Source organism: Lotus japonicus, chromosome 5, assembly GCF_012489685.1.
Source record: "Lotus japonicus ecotype B-129 chromosome 5, LjGifu_v1.2".
Lineage (NCBI taxonomy): Eukaryota > Viridiplantae > Streptophyta > Magnoliopsida > Fabales > Fabaceae > Lotus > Lotus japonicus.
Window position 1 is genome coordinate 150,324 of NC_080045.1, and position 17,988 is coordinate 168,311.

The window sequence follows — 17,988 nt, forward strand, 5'->3', positions numbered from 1 at the left end:
TTACAAGTTTTTATAGGGCTGACTTCACGCCCAAAAAAAAAATAACACAAAAATAGGGTTGACTTATAGAAATATATATAGTTGATGCTCTTGCTAGCGGAGTTTTCAGAGCCTTATGGTGTTATGACTAGAGCGAGGAGTGTCCTCTTGATGGGAAAATATTTGGGCATGATGTATGATTGCACAGATACGACTACTTTGAACCAGATTGTGCCAGATTGCGACAATGATTTAAGCGAGCAAATCTCCTTAGAGGAGGCGGTTGGGCGGTTGGTTGTTTTCTTTCTGGTTGGGTGTAGGGGAGTTTCGAGTTAATTCTTTGGAGGCTTTCTTGCTAGTTGTGTTGATCCTTCCCTCATTGGTCTTTTGGTAGGGTTGCTTTGGGGGTCGGATCGCTTTCTCTTTTAGGGCTAGTTGTATAGTTTGGTCTTGGGGCTTGTTTGAGCGGTTTTAGTTCGTTGGCTTTATTTTGTTGTAGTGTCCCCTCTTTTGGTTGGTGGCTTGTGTATTCTTGACTATATAATCTTATATATCATTTTGCTTAAAAAAAGAAATATATATAAAGATATAGATTCACAAAAAAAATATAAAAATACATACATCCAGGTTAACATTTTAACAGAGTTCACTCAACAACAACAAAGCTTTATCCTATTATTTGATATTGGCTATATAGACCATACTATGCCATTGGGTTCATTTTATTATATTTTCTCATATATATCTAATAATGAGATCATTTTTAACCTAATATTTTCAAGTTCATTTCACCCTTTTTCTACTATACTATAAGACTAAATACCATGTTAACAATCTTTTTTAAGGAGAATTTATTTATAAAAAAGTTTGTTTCGAAATTTTAAGGAATAATTGTAGTATAATCAAAAGTAACTGAAGTAGTCCATAATGGCAAAACAAACTGTAGTTATGTGAGAATCATCTGATAACTAGATGCAAACCCACCAATGTTTGTTGAGTGAACAAAAGTACTTTATAATTTCTTTTGAGACAATTTATGTAAATTTTGATATATAAGAATGAGAAAATAATTGCAAACAGTGAAAAATAATTGCTTTTCTAGAAAAAAAAATTAAGTTTTATGCATTGATAGTGTAAAAAGATTTACAAAGTGATTCTATCACAACTTCTATTTTCTATTTTAAATGTTATTAAATTCAAAATTAATTATGAGATAGCAAAATGAAAAAATGAAGTAAACCGCCATTTTGGTCACTGAATGTGTTCACTTACTACGGTCTAGTCTCATACTTTGGAAATAGTCTTTTTTTTGTTTTTGAATTTGTCATCGTCGGTCAAGTTAGTCATTGATTGTGTTTTCCGTTCGTCCCTGCGACGGAAAAGTCCAAATGACACCAATCTTTTCCACGTTGGATTGCCACATCATGCTCCAACAGTCAGAAGATAAGTTTTGAAAACCGTGAATTTAGTCATCTACCCTAATCTACAAAATTAGCCTCAATTCTTAACCCTGAGCCCCAAATTTGAAAATCCTAGTTCTTCAATCTTTCAATTAGCTTCTTGAACCGAACCAATCTCCATTGATTTTTATCGGTTTCGATCGGCTTTTAACCGAATAACAAAAAAAAAAAATCAATCCAATTACTTTGGTTCAGTTCGGTTCGTCGGTTTCATCGGATATGAATAACACCCCTATAAATGTTATGCTATGAAATATGGATGATATGATATGTATGGTGTTCTGTTCTTGTCCTGAGGCTAAGGCAAACGATTAGGTGACGAGGATGGTCCCACACGTGTCGAATCAAGGGTAGATACGCGCAACATGACAATGAATCAATCATGTGTTTTGATCTGAAATCATTTTTGTTCATTTCATTTACCTTACGAGGATCTTAGTCAGCATAGATATTTCATCTTTGTGCTTGGATAAGGATGTGGCGTAGGAAGGATGGATACAGATCCAATAATTTCATTGTATCTAACCATCCAAGTGGGAAATCAAATCCAGCTTCTAATAGCTAGCCTAGCTGTTTCTTATGTTTTTTAGGGTAGATAGATAGTGACGTTTCAGATACTGTTACTATATATATATATGAATCGAACATAGATTGATACATATACACATACACATACATAGAAGAAAGAAGAAGATGGTGGAGAAGCTGCTGACGGTGCCGCCATTTGAGTGCGCGTGGCGAGAGGATTTGAAGTTCCGGGAAGCAGGTCGGGGTTGCGTGGCATTCGAAGCATTCGCCTGCAACGATGTGACGCTGGTTTTCCGGGAGAATGTGGGAAGCCAGGGCTACCATTACAAGAGAGACAGCACTCCTCACTACACGATCATATTGGGGAGTCATCGAAATCGACGCCTCAAAATCGAGGTCAATGGGAAAACCGTCGTTGACGCCGCCGGGGTTGGACTCTGCTGCTCCACCTCGTTTCAGAGTTATTGGATCAGCATCTACGATGGCTTGATTAGTGTCGGTAACGGCAAATACCCTTTTCAAGATCTTGTTTTCCAGTGGTTGGATTCTCATCCCAATTGTAATGTTCAGTATATTGGACTCAGTAGCTGGGATAAGCATGTTAGGTATCGAAACGTTAATGTTCTTTCTCATCTGCCTCATGTTCAGGAGGAGATGGATTTAGATTATGACAAATGGGGTCTCAAAAATTTCCTTCAGACTTGGGACTTGTCTGACATGTTATTCATTGTTGGTAAAGACCAACGACCTGTTCCTGCTCACAAGACAATTTTATCTGCATCTGGAAACTTCTTTTCTTCTTCTTCCTCCTCATCTTCCTTTGTCATCACACTACCCTCGGTATCTTATCCGCTTCTCCATGCTCTGCTTCACTACATCTACACTGGCTGGACTCGGGTAACACTCTTTCCTTCTTCTATTTTCATACTTAAATTTCTAACTCATGATCACTTGATTTTGTCTAACTCATTATCACCTGATTTATATTTAATTTGCTGCACTGTACTTGTTAAACTAGTCTATGAATTTATGATCTTAAGGTAATTGGGTCTTTGTATCCTGTAGATTCCACCGGAACAACTTGGTTCTTTGAGGGCTTTAAGTCTACAGTTTGAAGTCATGCCACTGGTGAAGCAATGTGAAGAGATTATGGAACGATTTAAGCTAGATAACAAGTTGTTTGACGGGGGCAAGGATGTGGAGTTAACATATCCATGTATCCGACCTCATTGTTCAACTTTGCCATCACTCCCACTCAGCATTCAGAGACTGAAGCAATTGAAAGTAACGGGCCAGTACAGTGATGTAAACATCTACATTGAGAGTTATGGCCTTGTTGCTCGAGCACATAAAATTGTTCTCAGTTTATGGAGTATCCCCTTTGCTAAGGTGAGCCAATTTCACTATCCTTTATCTCATGTAATGTGTATGCTGCCATGAAGTGTAGTTTTTTTGAATATTCGTAATTGCAAGATTTATGCACCTACACCCTCCGGTCACTATTATAAGCAAAAGTTAGCTTTTTAGTTCATTCAATAAATGATGTATGTAGTCATTAAAATGGTCACATACATCATTTATTGAATGAACCTACAAAACTAACTTTTGCTTATAATAGTGACCGGAGGGTGTATGCGCTTAGCTTTTATTTACATGTAGAGGATGTATTAGTTTTGATGAGCTTAATTATGTGAGGGTTCAGTTCAAAAGTGATGACTGTATATCCAACAAAACCTTGAAAGGATATTTCTGAATCTCCCCAAATACACATTTGACCACGATAATAATTTAACTTTCTCTTTATGCAAATAATATTCATGCTATGTTTGGTAATAGTATGTTTAATGTGGTGTTTATGTATTTTTGTATACTGTCCATGCGAGCTATCAATTAAAGAACTTGTTATTTTCCAGATGTTCACAAATGGAATGAGTGAAAGCATGTCCTCTGACGTTACTTTACGAGATGTGCCACCAGAAGCTTTCAAGGCTATGCTTGACTTTTTATATGATGGTCAACTGAATGAGAAATTCATAGATTCTGGTTCTTTGTTGCTCCAGCTCCTTTTATTGGCTGATCAATTTGGAGTGACTTTTCTCCACCAAGAATGTTGCAAAATGCTCTTAGAATGCCTCTCAGAGGTAGTTTGGTAAACTTAACTCACAACAGTATCAGTACGTACTATTGAAGTTAGAATCATTTATCCTGTGGATGCCACTTGAATAAACTGATCAGAGAAGAGAGATGCAGTTTCGGACTTGTGAAAACAAAAGAAGAGATCCATTTTACAGTAATCGATTCTAAGATATTGATACTTCTCGTCTACATATTATATGCAGGGATGAAGTTCTTCTATTGGGTGAAGGTCATACAGCAGAGTTTTTCTATTATACACAGATTTAATGGAGGATGAAGCAGACAATTTTGGCTACTAGTAATGCCGTAGCTTTTGAAGCTAACTGTTGAACTTTGTTGCAGGACTCGTTATTTCCACTCCTCCAAGTGGTTTCTTCAATCCCATCATGTAGCCTTATTAAAGAAACACTGCACAGGAGAATTGCCATGAACTTTGACTATTGTATCAGTGCAAGTACTGACTTTGTTATGTTAGATGAAACAACTTTCATCAATATCATTCAGGTGCGTCTCTCTTCAAGTTTCATTTTATTGAATTTGATGGTAAATCTTAGGAGTATAACTGAATACTAAATAAGGTCTTCTAAAGAGGCATGCACACAAGTGTAAAGAAGACAAGTTTTATGGGTAGGAGGGCATAAAGAGTTGAAGTTTTTACTCTGATGCGCCTTAACACAGGCCTATAATTAAGTTCTACCACATGAGGGGGAACAGGAATAAAGGTTGGGTGGGAAATGATTTGGGAAATAGTGGGGAGGACTCTGTTATCCCAAAATCCTAAAAAACTGGACACTTGACAGCAAAATCTGAGAGCTGGGGTGCTGAATTCAATGAGGAGGATAATGAATATTATGGAAAGAGAGGGTAGTGGGAAATGCAAGTAATTATTTGTAATTGTGGGTTGGCTGTTGCCACGGGGTAGAGAAGTTTTCCTTGTTATCAAAGCTCTGTTTTGAGTTTTTTCTCTATAAACTCCACTGTAAATTCAGTTCCTATCATACTCATATGGATATTCCATTGAAGTTGAAAGCAATATTTTAGTGCATTCATGCATGTGCAATGTGGATGGGAAGTGAGTTGTTTGATCTAAAGAACTGTAGATACTGTTTCACATAAACTCCAAGTTTCTCAAGGATGAAAAGCCAAAACTTAACCCCACGATATCGTTTTAGATATAGTCTGCTACACATCAACAATTGTCTAACAATATTCCAGTAGGTCACTGTAATATTACGTCAGTTGACTGATAATATCTCAAATCTATATTTATATTTTGCAGCATCCTGATCTGACAGTAACATCTGAAGAGAAAGTTCTTAATGCAATCCTGTTGTTTGGCATGAATGCAAAAGACTTGTTTGGATGGGAAGTAGTGGATCAGTTAATAATCAATTCAACGCCAGAACTCCTTTTTGGCGGGAGGCTTCAGTTAGTTTATGACTTGTTGCCATATGTGCGATTTCCACTACTGCAATATTCCTTGCTTGATAAGGTTCGTATGCTCTGCATTCAGATATTTATGGGCTCTTTACAGGACTATGATATCAGGATTTGCTTATTCTAACTATACAATTGTTATCACTTTGCAGTTGCAGAATAGCTACATTGTCTGCCACATTCCTGTTCTCCGAAGTCTTGTAAGTCTGCTGTCTTATTCCTAGTAATTCTTTCTCTCTTATTCCAATTAATTCAGGCAGTATATAAAGTGATTTTGTAAATGTTGTCTTCGAGTAACAGTTCTGTTATTTTATTTTATTTGTTACAGGTTAATGAGGCTATCAGTTTTGTTGATTATGGGCCAGGAAGGCCAGAAAATGAAGAAAAGTAAGTTCTTCATCCTAGTTTGTCTTCTCAGTTTTGTCGTTGGGACATTAAGTCATGCTTTGCATTTCCATTGACTGAATTGAGTAATTTTTCAAATTTTAGATTGTAGCCTCTACTGTGGATAGCAATATAACTTATTTCATTGTGAAAATAGCATGCAAATTTAACTTTTTACCTTATTATCAGTTATGATTCATTATTTCTGGTTTATTGTAATTCTTATTCAACAAACTTATGGACATGATCCCCATTTGGATGTATGGAGAGAATTTCTTTCAAGACCCATAGAAGAAATGGATAACTTGATCTATTTGATGACTTAAAAATTATCTCGACCTATCTTTCCATTTCTCCTATCCTTGTTTTCTGCCTCCGCGTAACTGTTTTAAGGTGCTGCATGGTAAGGGAAATATTCTAGTGCAGACACTACTTGTATTTGATTATATACTTTCTTGGGTAGATGTTGAAGCACCAGAGAGCGCAATTAGATCACAAATATATGCATTTAAGGTTCCTATTGTGTAGGGCATAAGTACTTGTTGTAGATAGTGTTGAATATCTGTTAAGATTTAGTTTATTATTAGTGCTATCTCATAGATATATAGTTAAGATTTGTTTATCTATTTTAGATTAGTATCTATTTAAATAGAGATAATATCTATTTAAATAGATATAGGTTGAGATAGATTTAGTTTGTTTTAATCTCTTTGTTAGTCTATATATATTGTAGTCTAGTCAAGTATTATGAATGAAATACAAGTATTATTTTATCAAATTCAAGTTGGTATCAGAGCTAGTTTTGATCCTACCGCTGTGAGGGGGCTCCTCCCCCGTGAGCCCCCTCATGGTGACTTTCAAAATCTCTTTGGATTTATTTTTCGTACTTTGCTTCCGTTTGTTAGTTCTAGCCGTTTTCTTACGGCCTCGTTTCTTTCTGATTATGGTTTCCTTTCTCTTGGAACCCTAGTGATCCTTGTCACGTTTTCTTACGGCCTCATTTCTTTTTGATTATGGTTTCCTTTCTTTAGAGTTGGAAAAGATTTTCGGATTGTTTTTGGGAATTTCTCTCTCCGGCAGCAGCATCTTCTCAAGTTAATTATTTTTTGTTACAAGCTATGCATATGATATATATGCTCTAGCTTGAGGGGAAGTGTTGTGTGAATTTCTCTCTCCGGCAGCAGCGGCTTCTCGAGTTAATAATATTTGTTACAAGCTATGCATATGACATATATGCTTTACCTTGATGGGAAGTGTTAGATATTGTTAAATATCTTAGAGACTACAGTCAGCCACCGCCGCCGGATTCCAAGCCACACGCCTCCCATCTCTCTGCGTGTGAAGTCCACGCGCCACTCTCTCGGCTGCTTTGTTCACGCTGGTCCTCTTTGTGTATCAGTCAGGTTGCACCGCTCTCTCCGCTGCTTTGTTCTCGCTGGTCCTCTTTGTGTATCAGCCAGGTTTGGTTTTAAGGATCCTCTGTTTTGACGTGTGTTGTGCCTTCACAATTGTGATCATCCGGTCTTCCTCTCCCTGTTTGGTTGTTTGGTTTGTGGGTCAGCTGTTTTGACCCTGTTTGGACGTTTCTCGTGTCATATCTCACTGTTGGCCAAGTTTGGGTTGGTTTAGAGTTTTAACTCTGTTTTGACGCTCAGGTCCACATTGGTTTTTGAGACTTGAGTTGTTGTTTGCGTCTCATGGTTCGAGATGCTGTTATTATATTGATCTAGACTGACTTTATGCAATTTGGTTTGGTTTGGTTTTGAAGGTGACAGTGTCACCTTCGTTTGTTTTGTCTCGATTGTTTGGTTTGGTTTCGGGGCTTCAGCTGCGAGTTGCGCTGGCCCACTCTCTAGTTGAGAGTTATTGGTTCTGGTTTTAGGGCTTCAGCTGCGAGTTGCGCTGGCCCACTCTCTAATGTTTGAGAGTTTTCTGTGTCAAAGTTGACACCATTGTTTGTCTTAGAAGCCATCAATCGATTGACTTCAAGTATGTTTTATTTATGTGTGGTTGATGTTGGTGAATTGTTGCTTCAGCTTTGTTTTGTTTTCGGGCGTATTGTTGCTGGTTTTTCGCCCTTGTTTGCTGGCTCAGCTACCTTACGACACTCCAGAAGAATTGGTTTTTGTCTTGCATCAATTTCAGCCAGATCAAGTATGAGAAGTTGTTTTTTGCCGCCAAGGATTTACTAGAAGTTTGAAAGTTATTCAATTCAGAGATTCGCCAAGACCGTCATTATTAAGGGATATCTATTAAGATAATTTTCTTCTTGGGTTAGATTTGTTACAAGCTTAAAGCTAAGTAAGCTTTAGCTTGAGGGGGAGTGTTGAATATCTGTTAAGATTTAGTTTATTATTAGTGCTATCTCATAGAGATATAGTTAAGATTTGTTTATCTATTTTAGATTAGTGTCTATTTAAATAGAGATAATATCTATTTAAATAGATATAGGTTGAGATAGATTTAGTTTGTTTTAATCTCTTTGTTAGTCTATATATATATTGTAGTCTAGTCAAGTATTATGAATGAAATACAAGTATTATTTTATCAAATTCAAGTGATAGTAACAGTGACATGCTGGTGGGGTCTGGATTAGTGATAATGGATATGGGAAAGAAATATTAGAAGTATTGAAATATGATATATCATATGTAATGGATTGATGATATATCATAACGTAGTCATTAGTTGCTTGGCTGCTTAGGGTTTTCTAAATAACTTAGGAATTCTATTCTGAATCTGATTACTTTCTACTAGAGTAAGGGGTATTTTGAGTTGTTGGTTTGCCTTTTAATGTTTTCTAATTTCTATGTTCATCATATTTTGAACACACAAAAAAGGAAATAGAATACACACATCATCATCACATGTTTAACAAGAGTTAACCCACATTGCCTTTCCTTGTAGTGTTAGACTCCAGCATAGACGGTCTAGTTACAGGGAGCTCCAGTACATTCGTGACGGGGACAACAATGGAGTTCTGTACTTTGCAGGCACATCCTATGGTGAACACCAGTGGGTTAATCCTCTTTTGGCAGAGGTAGATCCTCCACATTATTTTTTTCCTCATCCATTCTTAAGTAAGTTTTGTGCTAAGGGCTGGTCAAGGAACTGTTTATACATGCTCTTCTAAAATTTGTGTGGCAGCCAAAGAAAATTGCGATTACAGCCAGCAGTCCCCACTCAAGATACACTGATCCTAAGGTTTTGGTCTCCAGAACCTACCAGGTATGCTAAGTTTACTTATTACTGAACTATTAATGTCTTGGGTGGCATGATGCCTAAACTTCATTTGGCTTTCACAGGGAACATGTTTTGCTGGGCCTCGATTGGAAAATGGACATAACTCTACCTGGTGGATGGTTGATCTTGGCCAAGATCATCAGGTACATAATATGCTGACTGTTTATGTTGGCCCTTCGCTCCTTAGGGTGCTATTGGTCTTGTCACACACTTTGAGCAAGTGGCTTTGTAGAATTTCACCTGTGAGAACATCATTACTTTATTAGAAAGAATCTGATTGAAAAGGGAAAACCATTTTTGCAGCTTATGTGCAACTACTATACGCTGAGGCAGGATGGTTCCAAGGCCTTTCCGAGATGTTGGAATATTCAGGTAAACAATGGTTACCCACAGGTCTTGAGTGGTGTATTTTTTTTGTTCAAAAGGAAGGTTAATTAATCATGTGTGGGATTTTCAGGGTTCACTGGATGGGAAGAGTTGGAAGAACTTGAGAGTCCATGAAAATGACTGGACAGTGTGCAAACCTGGTCAATTTGCATCTTGGCCCATAACTGGCCCCAACGCACTGCTTCCCTTTCGGTATTTTCGGGTTGTTCTCACAGGATCCACTACTGATGCCACCAATCCCTGGAACTTGTGCATTTGTTACTTGGAACTATATGGATACTTCCTCTGAAAAGCACGCTTTTGGTTTGGTACTCATAAGCATGTCCATACCATACTTCCCCAATTGCAAATGGTTTGCTTATTGACCAAATTATTTGAACAATGTTATCGAAATAAACGTCATATTGTTTTGCTTACCAGACAAAAAGAAGTTCAAAATTTAATGATTAATTGTTTTAAAATGTTATTTTTCTTAAGATGCTGATTATAGGTTAATCAAAAAGAAGGGATCAAGTTTAATACACCAGCCTCAAGAAAAACACCTAATTCGGGAGAAACATCCTTGATCCAAAATGAATTAGGGGATAAAGCAAAAGAGTCAAAAGATGACATCAATGCACAACAATCACGTAAAATAGAATGTGCATCATGATAGAACTTTCGCCAAGCATGAAACAATACTTGGCAATCCGTCTAAAAAACCTTTGACCGAAATCATAGATCTAATGTAGTCACAAGAGTCCGATGACAACATAAAGCTTTTGAGATAAAAGGAGAAGAAGCTTACGCCAAAGGGTCGCAACTAGTGTGGAGCATCAATGTAATCGAAGATGATCACTCGTTAGTTCATGGTAGCGAACAACCTTACCTCTTACAATGCAATCTTATGTTGACCTTCATTGAATGTGTTCGACATGTGCATATTAACTAGGAGGCTTGCATCGAAGTTTTCAACTGACAACACCGAAATAGTTACAATTCAAGGGGACCAAGAAGTGGCTCCGAATTGTTACATTATGAGCATGTGGATAATCCCAGATTCACAAGAGGCTAAGGAGATAAGGAAGTCCATAAGAGGGCTAATGATGTGGATCTATGCTTAAACTCCATGAATCTCCAAACTAGTAATGGTTCTATCTCCTTGAAGCCAAAGGAAAAGTCTAAAGGGAAGAAAATCACAAAATGGAAGGGGAAGAAGAGGTGGCGGTGCCAAAAGTGTTCTAGAAATGAAGGCTTGATAAGCCAACGGTGAGGAGAAACCACAAATATTGTGTATCTTTGATAATTCTAAAGGGGTTTCTTAAGAGAGAATTTGAAGGGAGATTTCGAACTCACCAACTCAAATTTTAAATTTTGATCAAATGTGTCTACAAAATCAACTTCTCGCCATTATATAGGGAGCAAGGAAAGTCACAAACTAAAAGAGTTATGGGCCAAGTCCAAAGTGACCAAACCTAATCTACCCTCACTTGTGATCAATACTCTCTTAACTTCTATTTATTGGCCCTCAAGGTGAAAGCCCAATCCTAAAAATTCTATGTGGGCCAATATACAAGACCTAAATTCAATATATAAGCCCAACTTATTCTCAATACAAAACACAAAATATAATAGAAAATACCAGCTATAAAAGTAAAGGTTGAAGTCAAGTCTTTCAAGACGACTCCAACAAGCTCAACGAGAGTATCATCCAAGGTCCTTCATCCGTAGCAAGCACGTATCAATTGATGCAGCATATGATTGTCTTGGGTCCGAGGCATAGTAAAATCAGTTTTTTACACCCCTAACCAAATGAGGAATGGGAAAATGGGCATTCGCTTAGAATTCCAGCGAAGAAATTCTCTCAACTCTCTACCCTAGTGTCATTGTATCATCAGGAAATGGACCCTCTATGACCTTTTTTTAAAGAACTCATATAGGCGTGCTTTAATTTTTATGTTATGCAGTACTTCCTATTGGGGGAGTATCCTTAGATTAAGGGTGAAATCGTTAATAGAATGATTCTCAAAGCTATTAGAAAGCGTAAACAAATAGGGAAGGACTAACTAGATCAGTTCCTCCACAAAATGCGAGCATACTTCACAACTCCATGCATTGATGCAGAGAAGACCTTAACCAAGTTGAATTCGCCTCAAGGCTAATACGGGTAATGCAAGCCAACAATAACAAGAAAATGATGCACAAAATAAAAAAAGTTGGAAAATTCGTCCAGGAGCCTCCATACAAGACCCCTATGTAAGATCAAGATTTGGTCATGTGGTACAACTCTATGTTTTGATGATAACAAGTATTTATTTGTGGATGAACAACTATGATACTCTAATGTTTGTCTTGAGTGTTTTGACAAACAGGTTCTGATTCTGACACCAGAAGATATATTCATCAGAAGATCAGAGGATCAGAAGATCTGAAGATCAGAGGATCTGAAGATCAGAGGATCTGAAGATCAGAGGATCTGAGGATCAGAGGATCAGAGGATCAGAAGATCAGAGGATCAGAAGATCTGAGGATCAGAAGATCTGAAGACCAGAAGCTCTGAGGGACCAGAGGCTCTGAAGGTTCAGAAGCTCTGAAGGTCCAGAAGCAGAAGTTACGAAGGTCAGAGGATCCAAGCTTCCCTCTGACTCTGATCACCAAGCTTCACAAGTTCCAACACGAAGCATTCCTCTGATCAGAAGTCATTGGTTAAAGGCAAATGTCTCTATCGAGAAGTACAAGAGCAGTGTACTATTCTGAAAAGCCTACCTACCAAGGTTCAGCCACAGCAGGTTCTGGAAGTTCCAGAAATGCCCTCCAACGGTCATATTCTCTCAACAGAAATATCCTTTGCACCTTGGACTATAAAAGGCTGAAGAAAAGAAGAAAGCTAAAAAGAGAGAAATCAAGAGCTGCAATACAAGAAAAGATTCAAGCCTCTACTTTCTTCATCTATTCTTATTTGGTTTACACTCAGCTTATTTAGAAGCAAACCTTTGTAAACACCAACCTCAAACAGTTGTTTGATTTTCCTTAAGGGACCAGGTAGGTCAGTATCCTTAAGAAGACTAAGAGAGTGAATCTTAGTGGTGATTCCTTTAGGAGATCAAGGTTGATCGGATCCTAGAGAAGACTAAGAGAGTGAATCTTAGTGATAGCTAAGTCAGTGTATTGTTAGTCACTTGTAGGTTTCAAGTGCAGTTGTAACAATTATCTGATTAGTGGATTGCCTTCATTCTAAGAAGGAAGAAATCACCTTAACGGGTGGACTGGATTAGCTTGAGGGATTTATCAAGTGAACCAGGATAAAATACTTGTGTGCTTTTCTCTTCTCTCTATCTTTATCCGCTGCACCATCTATCTTAGAGAAACCGAAAAGATTTACTTTAAATCTTAAGGGGAAAGTTTTTATATTAAAAACGCTATTCAACCCCCCCCCCCCCTTCTAGTCGTTTTTCACACCTTCAATTGGTATCAGAGCGCAAGTTCTGATTACCACACTTAACAGTGTTCAGTAGATCCGGGCCAGTGTGAAAAAACTCATGGATTCCACCACTACTACAAGCAAATATCAATACAGTGCAAGACCACCTGTCTTTGATGGTCAGAGATTTGATTTCTGGAAAGACAGAATCGAAAGCTTCTTTCTTGGCTTTGATCCTGATCTCTGGGATTTTGTTGTTTATGGCTACACCCCTCCTGTTGATGAACATGGTGTAAAAATCCCAAGGGAGAAGATGAGTGAAGATCAAAAGAAGGAGTTCAGAGATCATCACCGATCAAGAGCTATTCTGCAAAGTGCCATTTCATATGAAGAATATGAGAAAATTACTGATCGTGATTCCGCCAAGGGCATCTTTGAATCCTTGAAGATGTCTCATGAAGGAAACAAGAAAGTGAAAGAATCAAAGGCACTGTCTTTGATCCAGAAATATGAATCCTTCCAAATGGAACCTGACGAATCCATTGAAGATATGTTTTCCAGATTCCAGTTGATTATTGCTGGAATAAGACCCCTCAACAATAACTACACCACTGCGGATCATGTCATGAGGATCCTTAGAGGTCTTCCTGAAAGCTGGATGCCTTTGATAACTTCCTTGGAGCTAACTAGAGATGTTGAGTATATGAGTTTAGAAGAACTCATCAGCATACTGAAATGCCATGAACTGAAGCGCTCAGAAATGCAGGATCTGAAGAAGAAGTCTATAGCTTTGAAATCCAAATCTGAGAAGTCAAAAGCTCTCCAAGCTGAAGCAGAAGACTCTGAAGATTCTGATGAGGATGAGTTGACTCTGATATCCAGAAAGCTCAACTGCATCTGGAAGCACAGGCAGAGCAAATACAAAGGCTCATCAAACGACAAAAAGTCAAAGAAGCATTTCAAGACAAAGAAAAGTCTGATGGTGACTTTTGATGAATCAGAGTCAGAGGATGTTGACTCTGATGGTGAAGTCCAAGGACTCATGGCCATTGTCAAAGACAAAGGAGCAGAGTCAAAGGAAGCTGTTGACTCTGACTCAGAATCAGAAGGAGATCCAGACTCTGACGATGAAAATGAGGTATTTGCTTCCTTCTCTACCTCTGAACTGAAACATGCTTTGTCTGATATCATGGATAAGTATAACTCCTTGTTGTCTAAGCATAAGAAGCTGAAAAAGAACTTATCTGCTGTTTCTAAAACTCCTTCTGAACATGAGAAAATCATATCTGATTTGAAAAATGATAATCATGCTTTAGTTAACTCTAACTCTGTGCTTAAGAATCAAATTGCTAAGTTAGAAGAAGTTATTGCCTGCGATGCCTCTGATAGTAAGCATGAATCTAAGTATGAAAAATCTTTTCAAAGATTCCTGGCTAAAAGCGTAGATAGAAGCTTGATGGCTTCATTGATCTATGGCGTGAGCAGAAATGGAATGCGTGGCATTGGGTATTCTAAACCAATTAGAAATGAGCCCTCTGTGCCTAAAGCTAAATCTTTGTATGAATGCTTTGTTCCCTCTGGTACCATATTGCCTGACCCTGTACCTGCTGAAGTTGCTAAAAATCCTCGTAAAAAGGGATCTTTCTCCATGTCTAAATATCATGCAAAAATTCCTGTATATTATCCTGCTGAAAGACCCAAAGTTGTCAGAACTTCTGGGCTAACTAACAAGAAAGGACCTCGAAAGTGGGTACCTAGGGATAAGATTATATATGTTGCAGATATCTTCAATAGGTCCATCGAAACTCCAACCATGGAACCTGGACAGTGGATGCAAGCAACACATGACGGGAGAAAGGCATATGTCCCAAGATCCAAAACTTGAACCTGAAGGTGAAGTTGATCTTGGAGGCATCAGTAGAGTAAGATTTGGTCAAGTCAAAGCTAGCTGAAAAAGCTTGCAGGGATGAGCATGACCGTTTCAGAAAGAAACAAAGACTCAGAACTTGACAAACCAGAAGCAACAACATCAGAAGATGCTACTACAATTTCTGACTTGCGTCATCAGAAGAAGAGTAGGTTCATAGCTTCTCATTCTGAAGTAATCTGAAGATGAAATTTTGTCCAGAATGGAGATGTCACCGGAACCACACTTCTGCTTTCATCAGAAGAATCTATACTAATCAGAAGCCAAGTATCACTTGGTATTCCTTCTGAGGGGGAGTATTTCGCCTTATGCTCTTACTTTTTTTTCCACCTTCATTCTTTTTGCTTATGACAAAAAGGGGGAGAACTAATAGTATTTTAACAACTCCTTTATGTGATCAATTTCTATGCTCTAACGATACATTCTGATTGATGTCATCTTTTTCAATGCTATGATATATCTTATGACTCAATTAACTCTGATCACATACTTCAATATAGCTCATAATCTAGATACTACTAACGTTTTTATTAAGTATTAGATTCAGATTCAGAAGGAGCTAGATAAACTATACACATCAGGATAAGTTTTAACTCTGACCTTATACTCTGAGTGTATTCAGTTTATTTGTTTAGAGTTGTTCATCAAAATACATGGTTTTGTCATCATCAAAAAGGGGGAGATTGTAAGATCAAGATTTGGTCATGTGGTACAACTCTATGTTTTGATGATAACAAGTATTTATTTGTGGATGAACAACTATGATACTCTAATGTTTGTCTTGAGTGTTTTGACAAACAGGTTCTGATTCTGACACCAGAAGATATATTCATCAGAAGATCAGAGGATCAGAAGATCTGAAGATCAGAGGATCTGAAGATCAGAGGATCTGAAGATCAGAGGATCTGAGGATCAGAGGATCAGAGGATCAGAAGATCAGAGGATCAGAAGATCTGAGGATCAGAAGATCTGAAGACCAGAAGCTCTGAGGGACCAGAGGCTCTGAAGGTTCAGAAGCTCTGAAGGTCCAGAAGCAGAAGTTACGAAGGTCAGAGGATCCAAGCTTCCCTCTGACTCTGATCACCAAGCTTCACAAGTTCCAACACGAAGCATTCCTCTGATCAGAAGTCATTGGTTAAAGGCAAATGTCTCTATCGAGAAGTACAAGAGCAGTGTACTATTCTGAAAAGCCTACCTACCAAGGTTCAGCCACAGCAGGTTCTGGAAGTTCCAGAAATGCCCTCCAACGGTCATATTCTCTCAACAGAAATATCCTTTGCACCTTGGACTATAAAAGGCTGAAGAAAAGAAGAAAGCTAAAAAGAGAGAAATCAAGAGCTGCAATACAAGAAAAGATTCAAGCCTCTACTTTCTTCATCTATTCTTATTTGGTTTACACTCAGCTTATTTAGAAGCAAACCTTTGTAAACACCAACCTCAAACAGTTGTTTGATTTTCCTTAAGGGACCAGGTAGGTCAGTATCCTTAAGAAGACTAAGAGAGTGAATCTTAGTGGTGATTCCTTTAGGAGATCAAGGTTGATCGGATCCTAGAGAAGACTAAGAGAGTGAATCTTAGTGATAGCTAAGTCAGTGTATTGTTAGTCACTTGTAGGTTTCAAGTGCAGTTGTAACAATTATCTGATTAGTGGATTGCCTTCATTCTAAGAAGGAAGAAATCACCTTAACGGGTGGACTGGATTAGCTTGAGGGATTTATCAAGTGAACCAGGATAAAATACTTGTGTGCTTTTCTCTTCTCTCTATCTTTATCCGCTGCACCATCTATCTTAGAGAAACCGAAAAGATTTACTTTAAATCTTAAGGGGAAAGTTTTTATATTAAAAACGCTATTCAACCCCCCCCCCTTCTAGTCGTTTTTCACACCTTCACCCTAAAGGTTTATATGATAAAAGTATGGTCTAGTGGAAGTCAAACATCATCCTTTAGGTTACCCAAAGAGCAAAGACTCGCACCAAGCTAGAGAGACTCGTATTGTATTTGTAGCAGAAGTATGTCAGGCAAGCATGAAACTCCGTTAAAGAGAATATAAGCGTTAGTAGAACACCACCAACCTTAGGAAATATCTAAACTATGCAAGCTTGAAGTTTTATCATACTACCTACCTTTTGTTATTAAACCTTGTTCATCTAGTTTTTGTATTAATAAATAGTTTTCTCGCTTGTGTGATTGATAATGGGTGGCTTGTACATCAAATGGGAATTGAATGAAGACTTGTTTAGAAGTTGGTCAAAGTCACAAACTTGCGAAAACACCCACTGCATTAAATGATGAAATAAGGGTTAAGTCTCACTTAGTACCATGAACAGAACCCATGCCACTGCCAGACTACATCCACTAGGTCCCAAACGTAAGAGTATCTCATCCTAAGTCTCTTGTCTAAGACATTTCCACCAATGAGCCTAACACCATGGCTAAGTTACAACGCTAAGTACTTTCGACATTATATTTGTCAAACTACGCCCACCGAGCCCCAGACATATGAGTATCTCATCCTCAAGTCCCTCGTCTGAGGCACGATCACTGATGAGCGCGACATCAAGGCTAAATTATTGCGCTTAGTATCTTCAACATGACCTATGCCGGACTAATTTGTCTCAAGGCTAAAGAAATAAAATATGATACGGCAATTTCATTTTGTCGGCCAGGCCCATACCTAAGCCTAAGACAGAGGGAGAGGATGGGTGGAGATCCAAATCTACACTTTATTCTTCCTAATTAACAACCTTCTATTCAATTCATATAATTACCCTTATGTTTGTGTCATTCCTTTTAGTTGTGATTTACACTTACATTTATTTGGAAAATAATTTTTTTACCCCATATTGGTAGATAACTTTCCAAATTACACTTTTGTGTAAAAAAAACCTATGCTCGATGTTAGTTCTCCCTTTCATCAAAACGGGTGAAAAAATGATTTGATGTAGGACAATCATTTTATCATTTTCTTTTTTGAAGTACATTTTACCATCTTGTAACTTTTTTGTTTTCCATTCGAAAAAAAAAACTAATTTTTTTTATTATATAACTTTTTATTATAATATATATGGGGTGACGACAAACGTCAAAAAGATAAAAAAATATTATA

General features: G+C 37.7%; 1 protein-coding gene across 1 annotated transcript; it reads left to right on the forward strand.

Moving 5' to 3' along the window:
• The first annotated feature begins 1,917 nt into the window (after positions 1–1,917).
• On the forward strand, positions 1,918–10,015 carry LOC130717558 (BTB/POZ domain-containing protein At2g30600). The gene is made up of 12 exons (XM_057567815.1): positions 1,918–2,864; positions 3,033–3,356; positions 3,881–4,108; positions 4,446–4,607; positions 5,383–5,595; positions 5,693–5,740; positions 5,869–5,927; positions 8,832–8,964; positions 9,072–9,152; positions 9,230–9,310; positions 9,471–9,539; positions 9,625–10,015. Exons 1-12 carry the CDS (start codon positions 2,133–2,135, stop codon positions 9,841–9,843), a joined length of 2,349 nt encoding a protein of 782 aa, XP_057423798.1. The 5' UTR covers positions 1,918–2,132; the 3' UTR covers positions 9,844–10,015.
• Positions 10,016–17,988: the final 7,973 nt, after the last annotated feature.